Raw genomic sequence first — 15,295 nt, forward strand, 5'->3', positions numbered from 1 at the left:
GACTGATAAACAGATGGTGCTCCTATTCCTGAGCACCAGTCAGCTCAAGGAAGAAGAATATGTGGGCTTTTTTTCACTTCTTAAAAAATTGATTCGGGAGTTAACGACATCAATCTGTGCTCATATTATAGTTTAGTCTCTAAGCTCATGTTACAAATAGAAAATCAGATGAGAATTTGCAAGTCACAAGAAACATCCAGATCATCCTCAGATAAGCAGATTTCAATCATACCATTCAGACAGGACTCGTGTGTGTCTGTGGTCTGCTCATTACTGCATTTCAAGCAGTGACTTTTGCTGTACTTCTTCTAAGCAGTAGCAACTTGTTAGCCACTTAGATGCTATGCTGAGACACCAAAGACTTTTAAAATAAAGCAATTTAATTTTAGTGCAAGTTCATTGCTTTTGTATCTTGTGCACTGCAAGTTTAACGGCTGAACACCGGTTCTCTTGCAAATCATCTTGCATCTGAATAGCTAAAACTCACTGCCATCCCTTCTGTTCCCACACTGCAATGATGTGGTTATCTTGTGGTCATCTTGTGGGCTGTGGTACAGAAATCTTCCCCTTTGCAGCATGTTCTCCCAAAAAAACAAGGATTAGCAAAAACCCTCTATTTAAAGTTTCCCATGTCACTGCCAGGGAGGGCTTGCTGAAGTGGTGTTACAGAAGGTTTGGAAAGGTGATTACTCCTGGCAGGCGGGTGGTGATAAGCACTTTGGAATGGGCTGCTGGGAAGGAAGGCACTGTCCTGGCCCAGCTTTTGGCAGTTTTGTTTCTGTCCAAACACTGCATGAAGAGTTACACTTTGATAAAGTCACAGCTGGCTTAAACACAAAGAGACCTGCTCCCAATTTGGAGCAGGCTTTGTATCTCTGCCCATCCAAGTTGCTCATGGGTCAGGAGAGCAGTCCCATAAACTCTGCTGCTTCTCCCCTTTAGGAAGTTTCTCCAAGAGGCACTTTATATCCCAGGTTATTTACACACTCTCATTGGCTTATCAATATTTAAGTTCACTTAGTTTCATTTGGTCAGATCATTTCCTAATGGAAACCTATTATCTTACCTGGGAACCACTGATATTTCTGAAATGGTGATAATTTTGATAGTGTCTGCAGAGTATATTTATAGCTCTGTTTATTCAAATCCTGATGTTAATATACTGCAGATGTAGTTTTCAGCTGTAAACTGGTTGAGAAGGTTTCCCTTTGGAACCATGTTAAAGACATCACTTTTCTCTCTGCATTTTTTTCCATCTTTGGCCAGGATAGCAAGAGCGAGCTAATCAGTACATGGAAAACACAGCCCTTGTCAGTTCAGATCATCAGCCATACACCAAATTCACACAAATCAGCAACACCCTTGTCATCTGGGTTACTTAAGGCTTGTAGCAGAAAATGCAGCTGTAGTAAAGGAGCTACAGTACTATGCTGTGGGCAAGAAGCACATATGCCAAGAGCGGATGAGATACCTGCTGAAAACTCAGGAAAAGTTTTAGAAGTCAGGAATGAAAACGGTTTTGTTCTGCAATGGACAGAAGTCATCAGTGAGACCAACCTGAAAGACTCACTGGGAGGAAATTGGGAAAACTGGTGTTGTGTTACTTGGAACAGCTAATGCTGTGGGAGTTTTCTTTGTGAACCTCCCTTGCCCTGGTTTGCACTGACTCAGCACAACTGCTCTGCCTCCTAATTGCTGTAAAGGTTTCAGCTTCGCAAGCTCAGCGAGTCTCTTGTGCTCCAACAGTTTGTTTTGGAGAGAAAGAATGAGATAGATGGGTGAGAAAACCCCAAACCAGAATCATGTCACCTCTAGGAGCTACTGAAACAACTTAGTGAGGGGGTGCTCTTTCCCCTTTGGGCACAGCACAACAATGCAGCAACAAATTCTATGACTCCAAGGCAGATTTTGCTGGGGGAGAATCAGACATTGGTCTTGCCTAGGTAGACTGTCAAGGATAAACTGAAAGTAAGTTTTCCCACTCTGAACACCATTTTACAGTCTGCTTGAAGGTTTAGTTTTGAGGAGGAATTGCAAAATGTACTTCAAAAATTCAGACTAGCAAAACTTGCATTGCAGCAAAGCAGAATACGCTTCTTCAGATTAATATTTAGTTGTTTGACCCCATTTTTGTAACAGCAGGGAAAATAACAAGAAAGTGAGGAAAAAATTGCAAGGCACAGCATTATTTGGAAAAGAAAGCAATCAGTTAAGGTTCCTTTTAGCACTAGAGCTTTTGTCTGTGTCTGGAGAGCTCTAGAATGAACTGGCTTGCAATGGATGTTTCAGCATGAGCTCTCTCCTCCCTTCCTCCCTCCAAGCTCATCAATTTGTACTCAAAATGTTTCTCAGTCACTTCTGTTCCCTACCCTGGCTATCCTCAGCTTGATCCAGTTTCAATTTCTCTGATCTTTCTCTGTTTTCCTCCTCTCCCCTTGAAAAATCCCTACTCTGCTTTGTTCACCTGTCATTCCTACAGCTGACCCTGGTCTAGGTCTCCCTAGCCAGGTACCCCAGCTCCTCCCCTCTGCAAACCCCATGTCTGATTTGCACCAAAACACTCAGTCCTACACCAGGTGACTCCCATTCCCCACCCTGGTTTCTCAGCAGCTTCCAGACTCTCTCTCATGACCCTCCACTCGATGACCAGTCACAGACCCTGTGCCAGTCCAGCTTCCCCAGACTCCATGAACAGAGTCTCGTTCCCTCTGCTGATCATGTGTCTCCTGGTGTGTTTGGATCAAACAGTTTTTCACACTGAGTTAAAAGAAAATCTCTGAAAAACCACTGGAGGTAGAGACCTGGCCTCAATTATTTCAACCTGAAAGGCTGACAGAGCTAAACACAGTTGGAAACAGGCTTTCAAAAGAAGGCGACAACTCGAGTAGCACGTGCTGCCCCGCTGGGAAGGAGGGAACTGGTGGGTGAATTGGTTCTTCTGGGACCAACTAGGGACTGGAATTAGGGGCTGGACTTCTCAGTGGTAACCATATTTAAGAAAGATGATGGCTCTGAAAGGCTGTTGGAAGTGCATGCCATGAGACTGGCTGCCTAGAAGCCAAATAAGAGTGAGTAGGCAGAGAAACTGATATGGATGGGTTGAGAAAGTCTGTACCATATATAAAGAAGATTTCAGAAATAAGTCTATTTATCAAAAAGAAATTGGTAAGAGATTGAATTGAGAATTCAGATTGGGTGGCTGCAGTCATCCTGATGCAGTAAATCTTTCCCCAACTCATTTCTTAAGCCATGCAACATCTTTAAAGGCAAAATTTTGCACTTTAATACTCCATCCTAATTCTCTGCATCACGCTGCTCTCAGGAAAACTGTGGCTACAACATGTGATAGAAAGAGCTCCACAGTGTCACCCAATGAGAAAATTTTGCCTTCAGTCCCATCACACAGCTCAACTACTTATGGAAGCTTCTGCTGCACCCAGATGATTTCATTCCTAAAATCCATATTTATAAGCAGAGAAACAGAATAAGATCAATTACAATGCGTTAATGCATTGCTGTTTTCACCAGTAAATTTACAATGAAAATGGGTTAAGAAATGCAAACCTCAGGTAGCAGTGCTGTGGTGGCTGTTGCTGAAGCAGCAGCCTGCAAAGAGCTTTGCATTCACTCCCATGAAAAAGCCACAGAAGACCTGTGACTAACCACAGCATTTTATCTCTCATAAAAAAGGTAAAAATGCCAGGAACTTGGTGTGATGTTCTCAGCACTCGGGCAGTGGCTGAAACCTCTTCCCTGCTAGACCACTTGATCAAACACCACGGTTAAGACATTTATTCTGTCAATGAAATTATGGTCTGATTCTCTGCTGACTCAGTTTGCCACATAAATAATGCAAGGACAAAAGCAAAGCAAAGGCTGAGAGGTGGAACACCACAGTGGTGATTTGCCAGCTTCCTGTATTTAAAGCACAAAGATATGAATGAATGCATAACAGGAAGCAAATCAGGCCCTGTCCATGTGTACTGACTGTATGTAGTATTTCACAATATACACAGCTGAGCCAAATTCTGCTGCCTGGCTTCAGCACGAGTAAGGGTGTCAGGATTTGTCTCTATTTCTTTCCCCCCTACCTTGGAAGTACATCAGCTTGAAGAAAAGTCAGCCTTGAAAATAATTTGATCTTTCCTAATAATAAAATTCATGATCAAAAGGCAAACTGTGCTTGAAGCACACCTGTCTCCTCAAAGTTTGCCTTCTCAAATGTATACCAGTCATTTCTGTTTAGAATTTTCTGCACAGAAAGAGGAAGAAAGACCACTTTGCTTCCATAATATCATGGAATCCTAGAATGGTTTGGGTTGGAAGACACCTTAAAGATCACCTCATTCCAACCCCCCTGCTATATGTAGAGACACCTTCCACTATCCCAGGTAGCTCCAAGCCCCACCCAACCTGGCCTTGGACACTTTCAGGGATGGAGCAGCCACAGCTTCTCGGGGCAACCTGTTCTAGTGCCAATAACATACGAATTTTCATTCACTATCAAGGTTCTAACAAGGCTGTTGATAGGACAAGGAGTAATGGGTACAAATTGAAAGAGGAGAAAATTAGGTTAGCTATTAGGATGAAATTCTTGGCTGTGAGGGTGGTGAGGCCCTGGCACAGGTTGCCCAGAGAAGCTGTGGCTGCCCCATCCCTGGAAGTGTCCCAGGCCAGGTTGGATGGGGCTCTGAGCAACCTGGGCTAGTGGAAGGTGTCCCTGCCCATGGCAGGGGGGTTGATCTTTAAGGTCCCTTCCAACCCTCAACATTCTATGACGCTGTGATTCTCCAAGTGATTTCAAAGCACAAGAAGAACCCAAAACCCAGCAACTCCAGCAACCAGAAAAATCGTCCCTGTAGGGCTACACAGAGCAGCTTCTCACAGAATTAAGGGGCCAGTTCTCTGTTCCTTTTCTCAACCACTTTAACACCTCAGAGCAGCCAAGCACGTTTTTTGCTGGGTTGTTTCATGATAACGTCCACAATGAAAGCTGGACAGAGGTTTTCCTGAGCTGAATGCTCAGCACCAGGAGCTTTTCCTCACTGACTAGACCCTCACTGACTGCAGCTGGGCCTCCCACATGCAATGGAAGACACTGAATGCCACCTAAATACTGGAAACCACTTTCTCAAAGCCTGTCTGAGGAATCCTGATGATGTTTGACGCTGTGAGGAACATGAGATGTTCTTGATTTAAGTGAGACCTTACCCATTTCTCCCCAGAAGAAAGGGTTGATTCCACCTGTTGTGCAGTTGTACACCAACAAGTTTTTTGGTCTGGAAAAGAGAAAGAGGTATTATTTTAAGATGTGAAGAAAAGCACCCAAAGGTTTATTAATGGAGCATGAAATTTAAAAGCCCAAGAAACAGCAACACCAGCTCATAAAAAATGCAGAGGAGGGCATTTTTCATCATGGAATCATAGAATGGTTTGGTCAGAAGGGACTTTATAGACCATCTTGTTCCAGTCCCCTGCTGTGGGCAGGGACAACTCCCACTAGACCAGGTTGCTCAGAGCCCCAAAAACCTCTGGCTGTGAGCAGGATTCAAATGCGCTTAGGGAATCCCTATTGGATTTTGAGTCCAACACCTTCACCCCTCAGCAAAATACAGGTAAAAATACAGTGTAAAATATGAAGTTTCGATAAGATTCAGTCAGATTTTGGAAAGCATATGAAGTTAATAAAGACAGATGGGGTTTAAGAAATACATCTATTATCAACAAGTATAAAAATTATAAGGAAAGCATGCACACTGACAAATTTCTGATTTTTAAAAAAACTAGTTTCTCTGAGTATATTTTATAAATAATTGGCCCAAGCCAACCTGAAGGACCACTGTGTATTTTGCAATCATTTACTTAATGGATATGATTTGTGCCACTTTTAAACTCCATTTGTTAGGGTAGGGATTATGAAATCAATCAATTTCAATAAAATTCTCATTTTCATACCAAGCAAAATTTGGTTTTTGGGGTGTGGAACTAAACATAGATCATACTGGTTTTATTTCTTCCTTCAACATAAGGCAAGAATTAGTCAAACAGTTCTCTTGATCTAAGCCTGCCCTGCCAAGGGTGCAAGCGATGACACCAGTACTTGAAAAATGCACTTGGATACTGCACAATTTTAATGGTGCTTTTCTTAATAACACTTTGAAATCATGACATTTGACTAATCCTTAGCAGAATGGTTAGGCCTGATGGACGTGTCAAGCTCTGAGTCCATATCCTCAAATGTGGGAAACTGCATTATGGAAATCAATATGGCAACTCAGTAAAGATTAAATCTGTGATATGTGAGAAAACTCACCTCATACTGAGCTACACACAGAGCCTGATGGAAAGTGCACTGAAATGAGAGCACAGATTCCCACTTACTGCAGTGGGTCAGGCCCATTAAACAGCAATAACAAGGATTTCTCCATTTTTCCAGCTCCCAGTGAAGGGTCTCTCCCTGTTGATTTTTTTCCATTCTTCGCACTCCAGCTGAGTCAATGACCTTGGTGCACTCTAGAGCTTTGTAGTGCTTCTATACTATGCAGTGCAGATTGCAACTCTCTGCTAACTTTTAGAATCTAATTTCTGTTGGTAATGTCACCTGCCCTGAAGGATACCAACTTTCCAATTAGATGATTTGAAAAAAAAAATAATTTAAACCACACATGCTATTCTTCAAGACAGCACCTAAACTCGAAACTCTCTCAGACAAATCAAATTTACACAACGTTCAGGCTCGATTTTTGTACACAGATTGCTGACCTTGGGGTTGTGCCCACAGCTTTAAATCAAATTCTGTAATTGCTCCTTTAGCCTGGTAATTATTTGTGTGGGAACCAGATTAAAACTATGTATCTTTCACCACCGAGAACTCAGAAAAACAACACTTCTCCAACCATGGCTACAGCCAGGAAGTCTCCCTGCATGCTGAGGTCGAGTCCATGATCAGCACATGATCATCTCCTTTTCAAGCTTTATGGACAGGCAGTTGCATTACTTTCTCTGGAGCCTCTCTGGTGTGCCTGTCGGGAGAAGTTTGTTTATTTTTCCCAAGGGGAAGTTGTGTTTATTTTTTCCAGACGGTGCTGCTTTGTCTGTTGCTGGCAGATGGGGACAAAACGATGACAAAAATAAATCTAAACAGCTGGTGAGCTGCCCTTCAAGGTCCTTTTAGGATCCCTGTATTTAGCTTAATGTATGTAGCTCTTTTCTATTCTACCCTCACCTCAGAGAGCTTACTCTGTCTTTCAAAGTAAAATACTTCTGCCTTTTATTTGCCTGGTCCTGATTTCTCAGAGTTGCATAAACCTCCAGAATAATTCATGTGGTAGCACTTCCTACCTAACAATTTAAGGTTAGGCCAGAATTTCCTTAAACTCTTAATGTCACTTATACATACCCTTCTCAACGCAAAGAAGGGAGATTTTTTAGGTCATATAACCTATTATACAAGCCCATTATATATATATATATATAAAATACAGTGTTTTCCAAGGAAAACATGCACAGCAATTTTACCAAGGAGACTCTAGAAGACACTTGGAAAGCGACTCAGTGAGGAAGGAGGCCCAAAAACCAGCTGCTGCAAAGCTCTTAAGAAGAGAGACTTCTGAGAGACTGACTTGTCAGCTAAGCCTAGATTGTACCAAGAAACAGGTCTCACCTGTAGCTTTAGAGCTTTCCTAGCTCTAAAACCTGCCTTTACTGCTTCTTAGTCCTTGCCAACCCGGGGGAGAAAATAAACCAGGAAACGAATCAACCAGGCTGTCGCACAGGTTTTTAATAAGCTTTGGGTTCCCTTAAAAGTGCTGGTGCAGGTTGTAAGTGTCCATGTCTTGCCAAAACCAGGAGCCCCCTTCCCACCTGTGCACAGCAGTGTACCACCCTGCTGCCAGGGTGAGGTTGATGGCGACGTCCACCGGGATCATGTCGGCCACCGCTTCGTTGTTGGCGATGACAGTCCGCAGGATCCCTTTGCCTGCCTGTGGAACAGAGGGAAACAGTCACCAACTGTGGTAAGATTTCACTGGCAAGATTTCATCAGTGTGGACTGAGGACGGACCGTCACGGTGGTGGTTTTCAAGCCAGGCACGTGCTGCAGAAGATTATCGGGTTTCTGTGACAACAAAGACGGATCTCACGTGGATCCCGTGGTTATGCGTTTTCAGGGGAAGTTTGGAATATGATGACAACTGTGCTATGTATCAAGGAAAGCTGTGATTCCTAATTTGACTTAACAGGAAAGAAATACAGCTGAATTTACTGATGTAAAATTCCCAGCAATGCCTGAAGGTACACTTCCTTAAATGACAGGCTGACAGAAGTCTGAGTTTCCTTTTAAGAAAGTAGTCACTTTGGAAATTACACCAATAGGCTTATTCAAATGTTGACTCCCTTTCCTTTGGATGTATTCCCACTTTCCTCTTTTCCAAAGCTGTGTCTGTTAAGCTGAAGGATACAGTCCCTGCCTTGAAGAGCTCACCACCCAACAAAACTCAGGAAAGGAACAAGTGAAAAATACCAAGTACTGACAACCACAGAAAAATAGGCAGGAACAGAAAATTTTCATTCTGCTTTGATTGGAACTGCATTTTTCAGGGGATCAGGCTCCCCAAAATATATGTATTTAATCTGAATGCTTATCAAGGGGTTCCCGTGGTGACCTTCGGAATCTTTGGAGGTTCCACAGGAGAGACATGGCAACAGATGGCAACAGCATGGCAGACTGAATCAGAGAGGATAGTTCAGGAATACTGAAATGTGGAGGTGAAATGGGGTGAAGGGACTTCACCTGGTGCGTCAGGTATGAGGGCTGAACAGAGCACATGAAAAAAGAAACCCCCCATGGCAGAGTCAAGGCTGCAATCACGCTATTTCTCGTGTGGGAAATAATGCAGTGAAGCTGAGGACCCAGGGAAAAAGCTGAGAGGATAAAAGCACTAGTGAGGAAAGGAAGGAAAAAACCTCTTATAATTTAGAACCATGCAAAAGCAGAGGGAAAGACTGACTGAAGGGGTAAAGGAATATGCTTTTCAAATCCATCAATATTTAAAAGTTAGGGCAAAGGAAATGTTACAGCTTTTTTTTTTTCCCCTTTCAATCTGAAACTCCAATTTAATTATAAAATAGATCAAGATTTTCTACAGCAACTAGACAGGAAGTGCCTAATCATGCAAAAACCCTTGCCTGAAGTTTGAGGAGAAAAAAAGAAGTGATTAAAAAAGCCTTTAAGACCTGCTATGAAGTTGTAAGGCACATGCCATTGTCTACTGGTCATTGGTGGATTTTAAGGGACACTGCATCCCCTCTTTGGGAGGTGTTCAATCTATTGGGGTCTTTTTGGTTGTTGTTCTCTCTCCTCCTCCTTTCCCCTTCTATAATCAGACGGGTTTGTTACATTTCATAGCTTGCAAGTAAGGGAATACCACTTATGACTGATTTAATTTTCAAGAGCTGAGACTCCTGAGCAGTCCTATCTCATCCTTGGTGCATCAGGCAGAGGGATCATAGGCTCTGACAGAGTAACAGTGGAAGCTTCCCCACAGGCCTCACTCCATCCTCCTCAACCCCAGTCATGCATTAACTTCTGCTGCCCCAAGCAGAATATCACAGTTAGGCTTAGACAGTAACATCACGACTTGAAACTTCACTATGATTTTTTTTTTTTTGGTGTTCTTCCTACTGTCTTTTTCAAGGGGAAAAATAAAAAGCAAAAAGAACCAAAGGGGGCAACTAAGGTCAGTTATGAATGTTCCAGTGCTGCGAACACACGCCCACTAGAGACCACTGTGTGATCAACTATGACGTTTTCACAGGTACACTGAAGTCCTTTCTTAGGCCTTCAAAATGAGGATGTTTGATGGATGTGTTCAGAGCAGCATGTGATGGTAATGCACACATGAGTGAAGTGAGTTTTTTCAGCCTGGAGAAGAGAAGGCTTTGGGGTGACCTAATGGTGGCCTTCCAGGACCTGAAGGGAGCCCACAAGAAAGATGGAGAGAGACTATTTCCAAGGGCCTGGAGTGACAGGACAAGGGGGAATGGCTTCAAACTGACAGAGAGTAGGTTTAGATTGGATATCAGGAAGAAATTCTTTCCTGTGAAGGTGGTGAGACATTGGAACAGGTTGTCCAGAGAAGCTGTGGCTGCCCCATCCCTGGAATTGTTCAAGGACAGGTTGGATGGAGCTCTGAGCAACCTGGGATAGTGGAAAGTGTTCCTGCCCTTGGCAGGGGGTTGGAACTGGATGGTCCCTTCCAACCCAGGCCATTCTATGATTCTGTGATTTAGAGATTTCTTATGTTGTGTTTTTAAGAAAGACATCAGGGTTGAAGTGTTTTGAGCTATTTCTCACATCGAAAATTATTTGGTACTTCTTTATCAGATATGGCTTGATTTCTGTTTATAGTTGCTGACTTTTTTCTCTTTAGTGAAACAGAAGCTACTGTAAGCTGAAGCCTCCAACATAATTTCCCAGTCAGAGCCTGATGTCTCTGGACAGCCTCCCAGCTGAGGTGCTTTGGGGCCAGTCACTGTCCAGAACACAAATTAAACCAATTCTGCCCTACAGCCTCCACTGCCTTGCAGGGAGAAAGGTCTTTACAAGTTAATATGGAACAGTGAGACAAAATGCCTCAATTACAGTCCAGCAGAAATGTAATTGATTTCATTTTGTTCTTCAATCAACACAGCTCCCCACAGCAGCTGGAGAAACTGTAGGCAAAAGAAACATAATTAGATTATCAAGAACAACTTGGGCTCCCATATTTCATGAATATTTAAAAGAAATTCATCTATTCATAGAATGAAGTGATCAGACTCAAATATTATGAGTGAGGAAAAAAGTCTTTGCAAAGTTTGGAGTTCAGATTCTGCCCAAGATCATCTGAACCAAATCTTAATCTGGGTGTTGTTCTCCCTATAGGATGAGCTTGGGTTAGAAGTTGGTATGGGGTAACAATTCAAATACACAAAACCAAACCACCAAAACACTCCCCTTTTGCTTTTTCCATACTTAATTAAGGCAAATAAAGCTACTTGTCTAATAACTGCAGTTTGAAATACAGTTGGCCAAGAGAGCTGGTTGTATTGACACAACTTCCAGGTAATTAAACTAATGCACAACTCAGATATTCAAGGGTTCATTTTTAAACTACCAAACAGGAATTAACCAATTCACCAGATCCAAGCACATTAACTTATGTATTTATTAATTAATCCTGCCCCCACCCCAAAGACCAAAAGTCTCTGGGGTCCCTAATAATAAATACCTTTCCCTTCCAGAAAACATTCCAAACACCCTGGTCTCTACACCCTGCATCTATTGTCATTGTTCTTTGTCTTTTTCCTGGTTAAGCCTCAATGTAGTTACACATCATATTTCAGTACTGAAGAGCTTAGTGCAGATGACATGAATTTCATTGTCTCTTTATCTCCTATACTGAAAAACCTCAGAGCTTCAATCCTGAGCCAAAAAATACCATCTCTTTTTCAAATCTTTCAGTGCAGGTTGAAGCTTTTATATAAAAAGGAAGGAAAGCTATTTCCTACACTGACCCTAGAATCTCATAATCTTTACTCTCCACGGAGTTAATTTAGAGCTAAAGATACAGGCTGGCATCTGCATGCAGAACCTGGCCCAGCTGAAACCAACAGCAGGTTTGCTGTTGCATTTAGCAGGGCTAGAAAATGTTTTGTTTTTGAAGAAGAGAAAATATTAGGTACTGGTATGAGTGACAAGGGATAACCATATAAATATATCATAGAACAATTTGGGTTGGAAGGGACAACGATATAAATATATCATAGAACAATTTGGGTTGGAAGGGACCTTAAAGATCATCTCGTTCCACCCCTCTGCCATGGGCAGGGACACCTTTCACTATCCCAGGTTGCTCAGAGCCCCATCCAACCTGGCCTTGGACACTTCCAGGGATGGGGCAGCCACAGCTTCTCTGGGCAACCTGTGCCAGGACCTCGCCACCCTCACAGCAAAGAACTTCTTCCTAAGGTCTTGTGTAAGTTCCTAAAGTGGACAGTACTTAAAAAAGACTGATATTTGAGCAAAATTTCCAAATACTTAACCAATAGATGTTTTTTACTCCTTGGTAGATTAAAGGCAAAAAAAAAAGGGGGGGAAAGAGGCTTTTTAAATGACAAAAGATTTTATCAGCTTGTTTTATAGCTGAAAGCATATGAATTTGGTCTGTGTTTCATAAATGTACTGTACCCTTATGACAGCCTGCAGCCAGCTGTTGTAATTCGTTTCTCAGCCAATTCACTTGTGGGGAATAAAGAAAAATGCAATGGAATTTTTTTCGTATACCATCTTTCCTGCAAACCAATTCTGGATCCATTATTTGACAAACATCTTTAATGCTCAAAAGTTATAATAATAATTTTTAAAAAAAATCAAAATTCACGTCATTACAAAACTCAGAACCTGTCACATGAAAACGTAAAGAGTGGATCTGCAAAAACCGTTCTTGATTGTGATGACACTGTCACAAAAGAACCCAGAGAACAGCACAAGATGCTGGGAGCAGAGCAGAGAGGCAGTGCAAGATCCATGAGCGATCAGCAAATGAATAAAAGGCTGTCATAATTTTTTTAAAGAAACTGTGACATGAATAGAAGCCAAGAACAATTTATGACCACAAGAGATGCGTTTGGGGCTGTTGAATGCCTCTGGAATGTGTCCTGGAGTTTCAGATAAAAGCATTAGCTGGGCTATACACACTAATTTGTCCTGTGGATTCCAGCAGTAACCGTAACAGTTTTATTTATGCTCTACTTCAGGTATAAATGAGCTTTTTTTAACAAAATGATATTTGGATTTTATTCTTCCCTCCTATGATTGCAGACTACTAATCCTTTGATACACTGCACCAGGCTGATTACAATATAGTTCTGACAAAGTAATCAAGTTGGACAAATCATATATGAACAAAAATATCTGCCCATAGCTATGCAGCATCATGCATTGACAAGCAGACCTAAGGCAGTGATTTTATTTCAGAAGAAAATAATTATAGGGCAGGAGAAAAGGTATGCAACTTTACTATTATCATATATTAAATTGGAATGATTACCTTGATATTAGAGGTAATATTTTGTCAAGTTTTTATTTGTCTTATGGTTTGTTCCTCACCATTTTGCACGGTAGCTATTTACACCAGTGTTAAGCAACAATATAGTGAATTATTCAAGTCACTGGCAGAGTCTGAATCAATCACACACATTGTTTAAGTGTACTCTGCACAAGGAGAAATCCTGTACAAAGCAATGGCAAGTGTGACTCAGAATCTTTGGTACTGTGGAGGGGGAACAAACTATAGCAGTGGATTGGGAAACAATACATACAGAGATATGAAAGGATAAATACTGCTGCCTTGTATTGATGGTATGGGAATCTGGTTTGGAAAATAAAGCTGTATTAAGAGATTCAAGCTCTGACATCTCTGAATTACCCTAGTTTCAAGAATGCATCTTTTGCCTTCTCTTCGGAAATTTGGCCAAATGTGCCCAAACCTTTAGTTTCTTCAGTTTTTAGAACTGCAATTCACATTTAGTGAAGCAGAAACATGTATTCTTTCAATGTTCTTTTTTGAGCTCAGCACAAACAGACCATCCTCTGGGTCCTACAGGCATGCAGATGTATGTACCAGATCCAGAAACCTGCTGTTATCCTTTTCTGCACACAGTTTCTAAGTGGTGCTGTTAAAGTTGTTCTTTTAGTACATCAAACTCTACTTTAGGGGGAGTTTAAATAGTAACTAGACCTACCGCAATAAATATTCCACTTGTCCCGTTGAAGTTGTCAATCCAACCCTGCAAAAAAAAAAAGAAGAATGATTAGTGTTTCTTTCAATGACATGTTGCTTACAGAGGCTTGGGACAGTGCTATAATGGTGTGGTGTAGACAAAGCAGCAAGGAGACACCAGTTTAGATGGATGCCAGCCCATCTGGGACAGCTGCCAGGACACCAACCAGTACCAGGGGATGCATTGTCGGACACCTCGTTCTGTCTGCAATTACCCACCACCAACAAGAATCTAAGCTTGTTTTTAGAAACCACTTCTCTCCTATTTCTTGTCTGCAGGAATAAAATCTGCCTGTAAACACCACAGTGTCTTGGTGCTGTCATACTTGCTGAAAACAGTCGGTGGGTTATTTACCCTCCACAGACAACACGCCAATGTCACGGAGTGATTTGGTTACTCCAGCTAATTTCTAAGGCAAGGAAGGAAAAAAGAACAAACCCATACCACTCCACTTCTGAAACCCATCCTACTTCAGGTCAGGGAAGCTGCCACTTGTGGGAGCTGGAGTCAGGAGCAGGTATCTGAAACACCCAACAAAGCTCCCTCTCCCTTTCCAAGATGGGGAGCTTGGCCCGGAGCCTCGGCTCTATCTCAGCCATCTCTGGCACACTTCAGGCTGCACAGAAGCCAAAGGTGACTTTATGTTGCCTTTCCAATTTGGCTGCAGTGTGAGGGCACATTATTCTTACCAGTATATATTTAGCTTAATGAATGATTTCATTCCAAAAGTGCAGCTGCATTTAATTACTGTGTGCCTGACATCTGTATCTGCAACGGGCCCACTCAAGTGTGAATCCGGCAAATTCAACGACTACCAACATAAACCAGAGATATTAGTGAACTGCACATAACATCATCCAATGCTTTCAAGGACCATGGAAGTCTAGGGTGCTGATAGGTTGAGTAGACCACGGAAAGACTCAAACCAGGATGTATCAGGACTACAACTGACCCTCGGAGCTCATGTTTCGAACACAGAAACTCCCCTGTGTTTCTGAACAATCAGTTGCAAGTCCAGCATTTTGCACCATAACTATCCCAGCTCTTATTATTGCTTAAATGTGTTCTTTTCACTTGGAGACAAGAGTCCTTCCTGAAGATGCTGAAGCAGGTTTGCTGTTCTACTCCAGCACAGGTTCTCCACCTCTTCCACGTTTTCCTATGAACTGGAGTAGCTGTTTCTCAAGTGGACACTGCTTCCCAAGTGGAGGGAGAGATCCCTGACAGTACCACAGCCCCAGCTGCATCAAAGGGCTCTCAGTAGGGAATGGTGTATCCATACTTACTGGGAAAGGCTCATGCCAGCTGGCTCCCACGATGGATGGCCTGATGATAGCAATGTTCAAGTTCCCTTTCTCTTGCTGAATCAGGTATTCTGACAAGGCTTTGGTGTAGGTGTAAGTGTTGGGCCATTCCCCAAGCAACTTGGGTGTGATGTCTTGAATGATGGATTCATCCAACCACCTACAGG

The 15,295-nt window shown here is 42.3% G+C and overlaps 1 protein-coding gene across 3 annotated transcripts in view; it reads right to left on the minus strand.

The window, feature by feature from the left end:
- Positions 1-15,295, minus strand: part of LOC113976183 (fatty acyl-CoA reductase 1-like) — a 134,412-nt gene that overhangs the window by 13,161 nt on the left and 105,956 nt on the right. For all 3 annotated transcript variants that reach the window (XM_027701126.1, XM_027701125.1, XM_027701127.1), the window contains exons 5-8: positions 15,111-15,288; positions 13,786-13,830; positions 7,864-7,982; positions 5,212-5,279 (exon numbers count right to left, since the gene is read on the minus strand). In XM_027701126.1, the coding sequence (XP_027556927.1) occupies positions 5,212-5,279; positions 7,864-7,982; positions 13,786-13,830; positions 15,111-15,288 (410 nt within the window). The remainder of the gene's footprint in view (positions 1-5,211; positions 5,280-7,863; positions 7,983-13,785; positions 13,831-15,110; positions 15,289-15,295) is intronic.

This window comes from Neopelma chrysocephalum, unplaced genomic scaffold, assembly GCF_003984885.1.
Source record: "Neopelma chrysocephalum unplaced genomic scaffold, ASM398488v2 Primary Assembly neopelma1_149, whole genome shotgun sequence".
NCBI lineage: Eukaryota > Metazoa > Chordata > Aves > Passeriformes > Pipridae > Neopelma > Neopelma chrysocephalum.